The 14,667-nt window shown below is 40.7% G+C and overlaps 2 protein-coding genes across 7 annotated transcripts in view; one reads left to right on the top strand and one right to left on the bottom strand.

Annotated features, from left to right (window-relative positions):
• The window catches only part of Lrrc40 (leucine rich repeat containing 40), a 49,197-nt gene extending 48,070 nt beyond the window's left edge, over window positions 1–1,127 (bottom strand). Inside the window, exon 1 of the mRNA XM_042682856.1 lies at window positions 945–1,127. Within this exon, the coding sequence (XP_042538790.1) occupies window positions 945–1,092 (148 nt within the window). The 5' untranslated portion in view covers window positions 1,093–1,127. The remainder of the gene's footprint in view (window positions 1–944) is intronic.
• A 108-nt stretch (window positions 1,128–1,235) lies between these two features.
• The window catches only part of Srsf11 (serine and arginine rich splicing factor 11), a 37,735-nt gene continuing 24,303 nt past the window's right edge, over window positions 1,236–14,667 (top strand). For 4 of the 6 annotated variants that reach the window (XM_042675503.1, XM_042675496.1, XM_042675487.1 and 1 more), the window contains exon 1: window positions 13,633–14,071. In XM_042675503.1, coding sequence (XP_042531437.1) covers window positions 13,875–14,071 — 197 coding nt within the window. In that variant the 5' untranslated portion in view covers window positions 13,633–13,874. Of the gene's footprint in view, window positions 1,333–13,632; window positions 14,072–14,667 lie in introns of those variants that run through there. The other 2 variants (XM_042675474.1, XM_042675481.1) reach the window with 2 other exon arrangements.

Here is a 14,667-nt window from a genome sequence, read left to right as displayed (position 1 = left end):
CTCCTCTCCTTCCTTTAGGACACCTCCTTCCAAGGAGCAACACCTATCAGCAATCTGGTAATAAATTCACTGCTAAAATTTGAGAATACATTCACTTCTATAGACAAAAGACCTCACTGAAACTGAAACGAGAAATTTTCATTTTCCGGTTTGGTTTTATTAGGTTTCTCAAGGTCGATCAAATCTGTACAAAGTGCAGCGCTCATTTAGATCCCACAAATTAAAAAGAATGCACGGTTGGAAGAAACAAGGGAGAATGATGGGGGGGAAGAGGGGTGGCATTGAACAAGATGCACTGAACTAATAAACTAACGTGTTAAATTGAAACCCCTCTGTATAACTGCTTAAAGATAATAAAATTATAATAAGTTTTAAAATGTACTCTACCTCTTGTCGTTAGGACTTTGCTCAGTTGCATACACAGGAGGGCCTTGGCAGGAAGCAGTGGCCTTCATTTTATGCTAACACAGGGACAGATGTAAAATTTCGGCGTTTAAAATAGAGAATTGGGAAGAGTTGTTGCGGCTAAAAGTAGTAGAGCGCTAGCTTTGAGTGAAAAAGCCCAAGGGCGGTACCCAGGCCATGAGTTCAAGCCCCACGACCGACTAATAATAATAAATATGTGTGTATGGAGAGAGAGGAAAAAATGGTAGCGTTGGTAAGGCCATTACCAGGAAGAAATCGGGCCAAAGAAAAAACATGAGCCCATCTTGGTAGCGCGCTCTCACGCTGTTTCACTTATCCTACAGGACGGAGGAACTTCCAGAAAGTGCCTCGTCTGAATTGTGGCCACAGTCCCAGCAGGTCCCCCTTGGAGGAGGAGCGGGAGCGGATTCCAGCACGGATCCGGGCTGGGAGGGCGGACCCCCGGGTAGAGGAGGGCGCGAGCCGGGCCCGACGCCGGCCGGCTGAGACCGGGGCTTCCCGACGCGTCTGGGCCTTACCTTCACTGAGATTCCGACCAGACAAATTCAACTGTCCGCTCTGCCTCGCCGCCTTCAGTAGCCCCTGAGGCACGGAGGCACCAGAGTCCTTCGCGGCTGCGAAACCCGCCCGCGGATCGCGCCCGGCCCCGCGGTGCAGGCGCGACATGTTCAAACCCGCCGTGTCCAAGCAGCAGCCCCGCCCAAGACTTTTCAACGCCGCGCGGCGAGCTCGCCCCGCCCCTCCGGCGAGCGCGCGTTCCCGGCGCCGGGCTGCTGGCCACCAGCGGGGCCTTCGCTCTCCGCGTCGCGCGTCGATGACGTCACGGCCAGTTCCCGGGGGCTGGAGGACACGGCAGCCCGTCCCGTTGCCGGTGCCGGCCTAGCGTCCTGGAATTACTTTGCTCAAGTAAGTGCGTTTAACCGGCTTCAGCGAGGCCTTTCGGGTTGATAGTTGGATCTGTTACGGTGCCTCCGGTCTCCTCTGTGCTGGCGCAGTGGCGAGGGTTTGGGGACCGGAGAACCCGCTCTTCCCCCTCACCTAGTGGGAACGTGGGCCTTCACCAAAACTTGAGACCTGGGCGCGGCCTGCGTCGTCTCTGGACCCCAGCCCGCTTTGCAGCTCCGGGTGGCGATCACAGACCTCCCAGCCTCCAGAGCAATACCGATTAAATGGCCTTTGGCCCTGCACGGTGCCTCCTAGAACTAGCACATCATTTCCCTTGTTGCATTGAGTTTGTAGCAGGCCGATACTGGAGGCAAACAGTGTGAACTACAAAGATTGCTTGGGAGAAGGAACGAGAAAGCTTAAATTTTCAAAAAACAATGTTCTGTTCACCAGACAGTTGAGCGACGTAAGTGGACGATGTAAGAGGAGAGGGCAAGTGTGTTGAGTTGTGTACTGAAGCGCCACAGCCTGTACTTTGGAGCGCCAGAAATGCAAGTGATAACCCCATCAATTTACTCTAAACCTGAGGCACTTTGGCTCAAGCGCATTTGAAACTCGTTCTTCTCTCTCTAGCTTAGGTGTAATCATTCCGATTTTATAAGATTTGTCAAATAATTTACTCAAGTTGGGGGGAGTTAAATCTTGTGTTCTTGGTGAGGGAAAGGACTCAAGTTCAGAAAAGATTAAAGATTTCGTGCAATGTGTCTATTTCCTGACTGTTACAGTTTCCATCTGAAATGTATAACTTACTGATTCATCCAAGGAGAATTATTAAGAACTCATCCTGAGTTGAGAAAGTAGCTCAGTAGTTAAGCCCTTGTTTCCCATGTGCCAGGCCTTGGATTCTATCCTCAACACGGGGGAGAAAGAGTGGCGTGGAGAAGAGAGAGGACACATTCATTCCGCATCCTTCTCCATTGCCAGAGATGATTTTTATCTTGAAAGCACAGATTGGGAGATAGATAGGGGCCTAACTCCCATCAAGATCACTGGGGATGAATAGTGTTGAAAGGTTGATGGTCTTTGACACACAAAATTTTGCCTGTAAAAATTGCTGCATGGTGATTTTTTTTTTTTTTTTTTTTTTTTGGTGGATCATGGACCTGAACTCTGGGCCTGGGCGCTGTCCCTCAGCTATTCAGCTCAGGCTAGTGCTCTACCACTTGAGCCACAGCCCCACTTCCGGCTTTTTCTGCTTATGTGGTGCTGAGGAATCGAACCCAGTGTCTCATGCATGCAAGGCAAGCACTCTACCATTGAGCCATCTTCCCAGCCCCCACGAACTCAATTTTAAACACTTCACCCCTTTTGTTATTAATTAGAAAACTAAAAAAACTAAGCAGAAAGATACCAACAGTTACCTTACTAAGCAACAAAAGGCTGGATTTTAAAGCAAAAGAACAGTTTTTGCAAGGTTACTAATTATCCTCCTGGTCATCTAGTTTATACTGTAAAGATCATTTGAGCCCTTACCAAATAAATGCCAGGCCCAGTGCTAAGAATACCTCTATATTAATAATACCTCTATATTTGCTATTTCTTTTTTAATCTGAAGGCCAGTTTGGATAAATTGAGGCCAAAATAAGTTAAAAGTTTACTCAAGGTCACAAATTTCTGTAAGTGGGATGGCCAGGCATTTGAACCTACATGTTCCTACTTACCTAGTGGCTTTCTTATATTTTCCAATCTTCTATTCTGAAATTGTTGTAATAGACAATTTATTTATTTATTTATTTATTTTTGGTGCCAGCGCTGGAGCTTGAACTCAGGGCCTCTGATCTCTTCCACTGGTAGCACTTGAGCCACAGCTTTACTTCCAGCTTTTTGCCAGCTAGCGATGAGAGTCTTGTGGATTTTTCTGCCTGGGCTGGCTCTGAACCAAGATTCTCAGATGTCAGCTTCCTGAATAGTTAAGATCATAAGAATGAGGCACCAGTCCCGAGCACTTTTGTTTGTTAGAAGATTTGAAAACCTTTTTCTTTTACAAAAAGTAACAAGACTACTTTTAACAAATGACTGTAACCTTCTCTATACTCTCTTCTGTAGTTTGATTTTTAACATGTAATAGCAAAGTATAATTTTTCAGTCTTAATCCAGCTCAGATCCTTTTGCTTGATAAGCAGGTGTTGTACTATTTGATCTATACCTCCAGCCTTAGTATTTTCATTATTGATTGTTTAATAAAAACATCCAATTGAAGCATTGTTTGATTTTGTCTAAACATACCCTGCTTAATGACAAAGTAATTCTGAAATTCCCAAGTAGCCATATACTTGTCATGAATGTCAATACATAAAAGTGACATGCATAAGAATTTTTCTTTTTCTTTTTTTTTTTTTTACTTTTCAGGGTTTTTTTTATTTATACGCATAAGAATTTTTCTAGTTTATAACACATTGTGTGTTTTATTTGGGGAGCAAATGTTGATTGAGCAAGTGGTAAAAGTTATTTCCTTATTAACTTGGGAAAATTATGTGTTTTATCTCCTAGAAAGTAAATGATAATCAACTTGAATTGAGCTTCCTGAAGTAATAATAATTACAGTCATAAATAGTTATATGAGTTAGAATTACCTCTTTAAATCAGATGTATTACTTCAAGGAAAAAACTTGATTCTCCTTCAACACTTGCATTTTTTATTTTTATTTTTATTGTAATGAAGGTGACATACAGAGGGGCTACAGTTACATAGGTCAGGTAAAGAATATATATATTTTTTGACAATGTCATCCCTTCCCTCACTCTATTCCAGTTTTTCCCTCCTGTCCCCATCCACAAGTTGTATAGTTCATTTTCAAAATAGTGTCTAGTTAGTATTACTGCTGCATTTTTTCACCCCTTGTCCCTCTATTTCTGTGTCCCCCTTTACCTTTCCAAAGAGAGATTAAACAAGACAAAAAAGAAGAGAAAACAGAAACAACAAAGAAAAAAACTTTCCATTTCCTGGAGTTCATTTCAATAAATGTTATTTTATATGATCAGAGACATATAGGCATTGTGCCTTTATATTCTTCTTTTAAGAAACACTGGCATTTAAATCAAAGTGTTCACTTCTTTTAAAGAATGTACTTCAGCCTGTATTCCTTATTATTCAGGAAGATTGAGATCCAAAGAGTATGGTTTGAAGCCAGCCAAGGCAGAAAAGTCTGACTGACTCCATTTCGAAAATAATCAGCAAAAAGCTGGTCTAGAGGTGATAGAGAATCAATCAGGCAAACTCGGCAAGCTTGAGGCCCTGAGTTCAAACCAGTCCAAATAATGAACTTTAGCCTGGTAGATGTGGTACAGTTATAATCTCAGCTACTCTGCAAGCACAAATGGGATGATCACAAATTGAGGCCATGCTGTGTAAAAAAGGTAACAAACAAATTGGATGTGGAAGTACACACCTTAACCTCAGCCATGAAGGAAGTAATTGGTAGGAGTAGTTCAGTCCAAGGCTGCACTGAGCAGTAAGTATAGGATCTAACTAAAAAAATAATTTTTTTTTTTTGTTGGTCGTGGGGCTTGAACTCTGGTCCTGGGCACTGTCCCTCAGCTCTTCAGCTCAAGGCTAGCTAGCCTACCACTTGAGCCACAGCGCCACTTCTGGTTTTTTGGTGGTTTATTGGAGATAAGAGTCTTGCATACTTTCCTGCCCGGTCTGGCTTTGAACCATGATCTTCATTTCTCAGCCTCCTGAGTATCTAGAATTACAAGCATGAACCACTGACACCCAGCATAAAAAAATAACTAAAATGCATAAAGGGTTGAGGAACTGGCTCAAGTTCAGATATGTAGTACTACCCAAAACATGGATACAGACATGTAGACATAATCAACACTGTAAAAAAGATACCTGCTTCTCTACTGGACAGCTAGCTGCCTTTTGTGACAAAACTTTTTCTGTAATATATTCAGTATATTTAAGTGATGTATGGTTGTGTTATTCAACTTATTACTAAATAAAAAAGTGAAGAAATCAAAACTAAGCCTAAGAATCATATCATCCATAAAATGCTATTCTGTTTTATATGGGAAAGAAGTCTTTCTTACCAAATTTAGAGAGCATTTACCCCTGCCACTAACAACTGTTTTATATATACTAGTGAGATAGGAGGTGTAGCCCAGGCCAGCTTCATACTTGTTGTGTAGCCCTGCCTGGCCTCCTACGACTATCCTTTGCCTCACTCAGTCTGTTGCTGAGATTACACCAATGAGCTACCTACATTCATTCAATCCATCATTTATTGTACTGGAGTTTGAACTTAAGGCCTAGTGCTTGTATACCCCACATCTTCTGCTTTTGTTATTTTTCTAATAGGGTCTTGCAGGTTTTGGCTGAGCCAGGGCTCATACCACAATCCTCCCTATACCTCTCCCATAGCTAGGATTATAGCGCCACCATGAACAATGTAGTCTTTTTTTTTTCCAAACTAGTCTCAAACCTCAATTCCTGATCTCCACCTCCTGAGTAATTACAGGCTTGAGCCACCATGACAATTAAATTTTTAATAAGACATTTTTAGAATTAGCTGTGTTACTCTTGATATATTACTTATTGCCCTATATTTTTTTCAAAAGCAAAAGCTAGTATTGATAAGGGAAATTTATTAAAACAAATCTAAAACTGAATTAAGGGAAAATGAGATAAATTTGTGCAGGCTTTCTAAGCACATTTGTTTAAATACAGAATCAAAAGCAAAGTGAACTTGCTTTACAGACACTTCCCTGAAGTTTCTTTTTGTATAAAGTAGCAGATTGATGTTTATTTTTCAGAACATTGCCTTATCTATGATAGCTTCTTCTATCTTGTGTTAAAAGTTACTTACTGAAAGAACCTTTGAGTTCTCTTTAAAAATTTCAATTTCACATCTGACTTCCCTCAAAGCTTTTAACTGTAAACCTTTGTTTTTGCTTTTTTTTCTCCCCCTATCCCTATCCAGGCCTAGGCCCTGGAGCATGCTAAGCAAAACAATTTACCACTAAGCTGTGTCACCAGCCGCTAACTGTCAAGTTTTAAAAGTACTCCGTAGAAAATATGTTATTTCTTTGAAGTCAGTACATATTTTGCATGTTTATTTTCAGTTTCAGATGTGGCTATGAATTGTATTTTGTTAAAGTTGTTAATGGAGGGTTGTGGAAAAAATACATTTTCAACTTTTAACATGTCAATATTTATCCCTTGAAAAAAAAAGTTGTAAAAAAATGTATCCTAAATGCAGTTAATTTCCCTGTTTTGTTATTGCTTCTTATTTTCTTTATACAGTCCTAAAAAAGGAATCTAAAGCCAGGATAGTGATAAACTAATATTGCTTATGTCATTTAAGAAAAAACTTATTGAGATTTATTGGTCGTTTTCAAAATCACCTGAAAACGTTTTGCTATTCCAGTGCTTTTTTTTCTGATCTTTAACAACTAAAATGAATATATTGCATAACATTGATCTCACTCAAGTGTTATAAATTGGGAAAGGCTAAATTAGTGGACAGAATAGGTAGAATTGGGTGAGTGTATATAATACCATTATGAGTAACTTTAAAAATCAGTCTGAGGTCTAAATATGTAGTTCAAATAGCAAGCACCAAAATAAATAAGTTTGAGTCAAAATGCAGGTTTTTTTGTTCATTTGTGCCAGTATTGAGCAGAAAAAGCTTACCCACAGTACCCAGGCTCTGAATTCAAACCCAAGGACCTATTCAGAAAACAAAAAAGTTCAAATGATATCACTATCTCTCTTTCACAGAAAAGTACTAGAAATCACATGACTAATTAGGGCAAGCACCTCTATGATACTTGAGAGCATGCAGAAGCTGTTGGTTGGGATGGTGGGGCCAGAATGGAAAACTAAGTATGGAATGGCAAAATGTGGAATGTAAATGGTGCTACCTAGATTAACTTCTGATTTGAATCTTCCATGTGAGGGAAGTAGTAACTCAAAGAAAGAGAATGATGGTATAAAATGGAGCCTTGAGACAGCCTTTTTTTTTTCAAAATGTGAAGATTTTTTTTTCCCCTGATAATACAGAATCTGAGATGAATCATTAGTGCTTTTCATTTTACAAGTTTAAATTTCTTCCAAAATTATATGGCAGGTTATATAGGAGGAGACAGCACAACATCGAGGGAGTAGTGAGATACCTGCCTGATTGATTTAGTTTGGTTTGGTTTTTTTTTTTTTTTTTTTTTTGGGGGGGGGGGGTGTCCGGTCATGGGGCCTGAACTCTGGGCCTGGGCGCTGTCCCTCAGCTCTTCAGCTCAAGGCTAGCACTCTACCACTTGAGCCACAGCGCCACTTCCGGCTTTTTTCTTTTTGCTTATGTGGTGCTGAGGAATCGAACCCAGGGCCTCTGGCATGCAAGGCAAGCGCTCTACCACTGAGCCACCTTCCCAGCCCCTGGTTTGGTTTTTAATCTTTGCCTGCTTAACTGTGACTTGTTTTATACAAAACTGAACTCCATTGCTTAACTTTACTAAATGTTAATTTCTTTGTTGAATAGGCATTATAATAGCTAATCTTCTCTCAGCATTTGTATGAATATCCTCACTCATCTTCACCACTAGGTGGAGCATTATTTCTCATAATTCCAGTAACTCATAATTATCTTAATTGGTAGTAGAACTCCTTCAGATTGACCCAGGACCTGTATTATTAATCACACTAGTACCTTTGAGTGTTAGGAGGATTAAAGGCCACTTTTAAAGCATTCAGTTAATGAAATTCAGTCTTATTACTGGGTTGCATACACTCCTTTGTTGTTTTATTTTGTCAGTCTTTAAAAGTAATTGTCCTTTATGAAGAGAACATTAACTTGACAGCATAGGAAAAAGAAGTTAAAGGTTAAATGATGTAAATGTCTAATTCTTTGAAGTAGGAAGACATTAAAATTCTTGAAGCTAGGTAGGTACCTGTGGCTTATGCCACTCAGGTGGCTGAGATCTGAGGATTGCTGAAACCAGCCCTGGCAGGAAAGTCCCTGAAATGCTATCCAGTTACCCACCAAAGAGCCTGAAGTGAGCAAGTAGCGGGTCAAATGGTAAAGTGCTAGTTTTGGATAAAGAAGCTCTAGTACATGCCCTGTCCCTCTATTGAAGGGGTTGGGAGGGGGGAATATCCTTTAAACTATTTACTTAAAGAAACATAACTACACAGGATTTCTTTCCACTAAATTTATGTGTGTGTGCACAAAAAAAAAAAACACTGGCTTGAGCAAACATGTATGCACACACCAGACCTGGGGTTTCACTTGGGGCCTAAGCACTGCCCCTGAGCTTTTTTGTCCAAAGCTAGCATTCTATGACTTGAACTACAGCTCTACTTCCAGTTTTGGTCTCAAGGCTTCACACTTGCTAGGCAGCTGTTCTACCTCTTAAACCATGCTTACAGCCCTAGAAATGGTATCTTAGTGTTCAAATTACTGTTTTTATCCTTTATCAAAACAAAGACATATTAAGAATAAACTTGTGTTTTTTGTATGTCCTAGTGGGAAGTTCTGAGGTCTGTGTCCACTTTTTCTAGCTGTTTCCTAGTGCTAGCCCATCCTTTAACTTCTTCTCTTCACTTAAATGAAGAAGAAAATGGAGCATGAGGTTTACAGTTTTAATATAGTATTTATAGAATTATCTAAATTTATAGAAATACCAACAGAAATATTATCCAAATAGTTAGAAATACTGTAAGCCTTCCTTATTTGTGGACTTATTGCATGGAATTAGTACCAAATGCACTAAAAATAGGGATAAACAACCCAATTAACAAAAAATCAAATTTCAGGAACAAAACTTTGCAGTTCCTGTGCACTCACTATGCAGATTTTTGGTGTGGAGAAGCTTTGTCCTGATTATCCTCAGTTGTGGTTGAGTCAGTATATGATATACTACATGACAATAATACCTTCCAAAAGCAAACTGAAAATTACTGTGCTTGCTGGGCACTGGTAGCTCACACCTGTAATCCTAGCTACCAGATCTGAGGATCATGGTTCAAAGCCAGTCTGGGTAGGAAAGTCTGTGAGACTCTTATCTCCAGATAACCACCAGAAAACTGGAAGTGGTGCGGGCGCAGGAACAGCACCCAAGCCCAGAGTTCAAACCCCATGACCAACAAAAAAAAAATCACTATGCTTAAATGTTAGATTTGTTGAAAGGCAGCACAGCTTTCGTGGAAGTTTAGCAGCATATGGAAAAATGTAATCAAACATCTGTAGTACTTGGGAAAAATAGCATGAAATAAGATCTAGTTTGGTGATTAATACTAGTGTGTACAACAGTAGTTTTGTGACAGTAAAATACTCTGCTTTGTGTGGTTGTGTATTATGGATGCTCTGGCTAACTACACATAGGTTTTAGGCAAATTGGAGTAATTTTAGAGTGCTGAACTCTATACATCTTGAGTATTGGTGGTTTTTTTCCTTAGGGCAGTTTCTTTGCAACTATATACCCATATGTCAAAGATGTACTGTAGAAAATAAAATATATCATAAATTTTAGAGATATGTAAGCAGCAGTTTTATTTACTAGTTTTTTCCCCTTTTTCTCTATTAGTATAAAGGAAAAATTTATCATCATATACTTGATTTTTTTTTTTAACCTCAACAAAATCTCTCTTTTAAATCTTTTTTTGGTCGGTCATGGGGCCTGAACTCAGCCTGGGCGCTGTCCCTGAGCTCTTCAGTTATAGACTAGCACTCTACCACTTGAGCCTCAGCCCCACTTCCGGCTTTTTCTGCTTACGTGGTGCTGAGGAATCAAACCCAGGGCCTCATGCATGCATGGCAAGCACTCTACCACTGAGCCACCTTCCCAGCCCCTCTCTTTTAAATCTTAACAGATACATTGTTGTCTGTATTTGCCAAGCCTTTGTTGCATGCATACCTTTATGTATGTCACAATGATAAGCTATCTGCCTTACCAGGATTCGTAGACTATGTGAAGCATTTGTACAGTTTTAGCACCTTATGAAACTCACTAAACTTTTACTAAATGCTTAATTTAATTTAATACAGTGTAGTAATATTGATTGCTAGTTTCCATGGCACACACCTATAGGAGGTCTAGGTCATCCTAGGTCCTAGGTAACACAGAAAGAGCTCTCCTTAAAACATTGGTCCATCAGGAGCACAAAAGTTAATGCATTGTCTTCAGTGCCTTCAAAAGTTGCTTAATTAGTTAGGAGATGCTTACCTAATTAAAAATCCAGTTGTTTGTGCAGATATGCAGAATTGGAGTCAGTGAAGTGTCTACCATCATTTCTATTAGTATAAACAAAAGTACTGACAAAAATAAGTGTCTTGTATTATACAAGTTAGGACAGTGGTGTACAGCACCACTAGGGATGGTATGTTTGTGTCTGTGCTCATTTATCTAAAAAACTTACTTCTACATACATAAGTTCTTTTAAAAACTTGAGACTAGAAAGGACTAAAACTTTTCGTAAAACTAACAGGATTGGTATTTTGAGAATTTGCATAAAACATTTGCAAATATTCTTTGCTATACTTTTCTGGCAATATCAAGAATCAGATTAGCCTAGTGTGTTGGGGCTTATCTATAATCCTGACAGTTGAGAAGCTGAGGCAAGTTTGAGGCCAGCCTAGTTTAAAGTACCATGGGGAAATATGTAAGTTTTTTACTATCTCTTCCCTTTGAGCATCCAGGAAATCCTTGAAACATAATACATATTTGAATTGTGATTTTTTTTTTTTATGTTCCTGGACTTGATTCCCACAATTGTTCCATTTGCTTTGCTTGACTGATGTTCTGTTATTTGACCCATGCCTCCAACAGGGAATTTTACTGGTTATTTTGGAGATAGTGTGGGAAAGAGAAATTTGCTGCCTTCTCCTAGCTTTGAACCTTGATTCTCCAGAACTCAGCTTCCTGGATAGCTACAATTACAGGCATGGCCTGGCACTAACTTGTGATTTGAGGCTGTAGGGTTATAATGAATATGCTCCAGAATTGTGGGTTGTTTTTTTTTTGCTTTTTTAATTGTGAATATGGTGAATAAATCTTGAGATATACTGGAGAATATATGTCTCCAGATTCTGTACTCCTTATTGCCTTATTTAGTTTGGAGCCTAAACAAATCAGCAATGCCTGAAAACTAATATAGATTTGAGTGTACTTGTTTGTTTTGACATTATTTGCTTGCCTTTAGCTAAATATTTTCCGAGAGATACAGATAATAATGCAAAGTAATTAATTGTTTAATCTACTCATTAGACCTTTAAGAATGTTCAAAATTAGCCAATTCCATGTTTGATTGGTTAGGAAACAGGTAGATTCTTAGAAGCAAAGAGAGCTTTTTTCAGATCACATGCTTCATGAGAGCTTGGTACTTAGACTGTCTTCTCTTTAAATTCAATTTTGGCTTTTGGTTTTGTGTGTTTTATAGCTAGTAGATTTTTTTTTTTTTTTTTTGGTCCGTCATGGGCTTGAATTTGGCCTGGGCACTGTCCCTCAGCTCTTCAGCTCAAGGCTAGTGCTCTACCATTTGAGCCACAGTACCACTTTCCGTTTTCTAGTGCCTTGTTGGACTTTCTTGCCTGGGCTGGTTTTGAACTGTAATCCTCAGATCTCAGCCTCCTTTGTATCTGGATCACAGGCATGAACCATCAGCGCCTGGCCCTACTAGCTGATTTGAAACTAAAATATTTTAAGATCTTCTTGAATAGAGTATTTTTGCCACCTTGTTTTTCATGTCGTGTTTCTCCATCTCCATATTCAAGTCCCATCTTATTAGTATGTTCAATAAGTTCTAAATTGATTTCTGATTAAATAATTTAATTACTGAATTATTTTTCTTTGGCTTGAACTTGTAATTTGAATTCTGAATTATGCACTCAGAAAAGTGTAGACTTACATAAAATACTTCTGTGTACTATGTACTTACAACAAAATAAATAGATGTTTGGTAATGGTAAAGAAAATGAGGCAGGCAAAATTAACTCTGCCCTTGTGTTTTTTTGTCCTTTTTTCAAATATTGTAGCAGGTGTGGCATATTATAAGCACTGTTACTATTTAAAGTGTTGAACTGGTAAAAAAAATCCTTAACAATTCCATGTCTAATTCAAAATGAGAAAATAAATATCTTAACATTGTTTAGATTCACAAATACACTGTCTAGTGAGTCACTAGTGAGTTAACCTAGACAAGTCATTTTACATCCAGACCTCAATAACTTGTATTATAATCTTGTACAAATTGCACCTGTGACTGAATTTATGCCAAGAAATATTCACTGATGTAGATATACCATAACGCCTTGAATTTTAGCCTCAAAAATACTGATTCAAACTGTTTTACAATAAATGATACTGCCATTAGAGTGTTTTTGTACATGTATTAAATACACAGTACTGATATTTCGATAGATGTGATTTGTTCTGCAACTTTAAAGGGAATGCATATTACAAGTACATACAGTCCCTGTCATGGCGCAGAGGAATTACTATTTGTAGAAATTAATGAGGGAAGACTGTGCATGGTGTCAGTTAAATAAAATGGGAGAAAGTCGTCTTTACCTAAAGGTCCAAAAAAGTGAAAGTTTTGTCAAGTTTGAGGAACTGCCTAATTGGATAACAATGGATGTTAAAAACATAAGGCAAAGCTTTTTTTGTATGTGTGGGCTGGGACCAAAGGGAGAAAATGAAGGAAGGGTGACATTGCCTAAGAAGCATGTGCTCATAACCTGACTTCGGGAGTTGTAAGCCCTTCGTACAACTACTTCATAGTATTTTATTGTATGCATGTAAAGCAGGTTTTCCTCTAGGAATTGTTGATCATATACCCGAATATCCTTAAGTACTGTAAAACGTGCTTGCAAATGATATTGTGCAATAAAAATTTAACTTACAAATAGCAGGTTTGTAGTAGGTTTGTGAAACTGTTACCTTTTCCGAAGATTTTGGACACAAAGCAAATTAGTTACAAGTCTGGGGCTACCAAAATTTGTGCGAAAACTTAAGGAAACAGTATAGTGGCAGCGGCCGAGAAGAACGGTAGCGAGGGTGGGTGTGCATGCGACACCGCCATCCCGCGCAGCTCCCTCCGCCGGGGGAGCTAGTTAATAGGATGGTTGCCAACGTGGGCAGATTTTTTCCAGTGGGATGAATGCGTGCTTTAAAGGAAAATAAAAAGTGAAAACCCGCCAAGAGGGCCAAGAGGACGCAAGCTGCTGGCTCTCCTTTCCCTCGCCGCCGCCGCCGCCGCCGGCTGGGCCTGCGCTGGGCGGAGCGGACGCCGACGCTGACGCAGGCGCGCCGCGAGGCATTGTGGGCGCCGGCCCGGGAGGGAGGTGGTTGGCGGCGGGGTGGGCCGTTTGTGCTCTCGTGGTCTCGAACTCGCGCGCGCTCTCCCCTCCCCCCCGGCGTGCTGTGGGGCGGAGGAACGGCGGCGGCGGCAGCAGCTGGACAGCAGTGGCGGACACCTTGTCTCCCCCGCGACCCGGTTCCTCTCCCCCCTCTTACTGTTTGTTGTGTGTTTGATGTGTTAAAGCAGGAGCGAGAACTCGAGCAGCGCCATGAGCAACACCACCGTCGTCCCCAGCACTGCGGGCCCGGGCCCCAGCGGCGGGCCGGGCGGCGGCGGAGGCGGCGGCGGCGGCGGCACCGAGGTAATCCAGGTGACGAATGTCTCCCCGAGCGCCAGCTCTGAGCAGATGCGGACGCTCTTCGGGTTCCTAGGCAAGATTGACGAACTGCGCCTCTTCCCGCCGGAGTGAGTATCGTCCACCATCCCCGTTTCCGCTAACGCCGCCCGGGCCTGGGCCTAGCCGCCACTCGGGCCCCGCGGCGCTTCCGGGCCCGGAAGCCGGCGCTGACCTGGTGCTCGTGTTTACGCAGGAAAGAACTTAGGGAAAGGGAAGCGCACGGGCTGGGCCACGACTTGGGAGATTAGGTCACACTGCGGTTTCGTTTTGGGATTTTTGTTGTTGTTTTTCTTAAATTGTGCCAGCGTGTGGTGGTTTTCTTTTGACAAACTGCATTTTACGCGTGTCGCATATCGATTACTTTAAAAACATATCACGCATCCTTGATGAAAGAGAAGTCGCAGAACTGTCATACGTGTGTACATTTGGTGTTAAAACTGGTTCACTTATTGTAGATGCTGCTTGGTGATTTTGGCCTATGGAAGGGGGCTTAGACCAATTTTTGGTTAATCCAGTGAGCCTGAATACTTAATTCTTTTTGGTATTGATGTGTCAAAAATAAGAAATAGCCGAGTCCTTGTGTCTCCTTCCGTTTAATGTGTAGAATTTTATTTCCTTGAGAAAGGATCTTATAAAAGGTTGGAAATATGGCTCAGTGGTAGAG

The sequence above is a fragment of the Dipodomys spectabilis genome, unplaced genomic scaffold, assembly GCF_019054845.1.
Source record: "Dipodomys spectabilis isolate Male_0828 unplaced genomic scaffold, ASM1905484v1 ptg000002l, whole genome shotgun sequence".
NCBI lineage: Eukaryota > Metazoa > Chordata > Mammalia > Rodentia > Heteromyidae > Dipodomys > Dipodomys spectabilis.
Note: the sequence above shows the minus strand (reverse complement) of the source record. Positions and strands in the feature narration are given on the sequence as shown.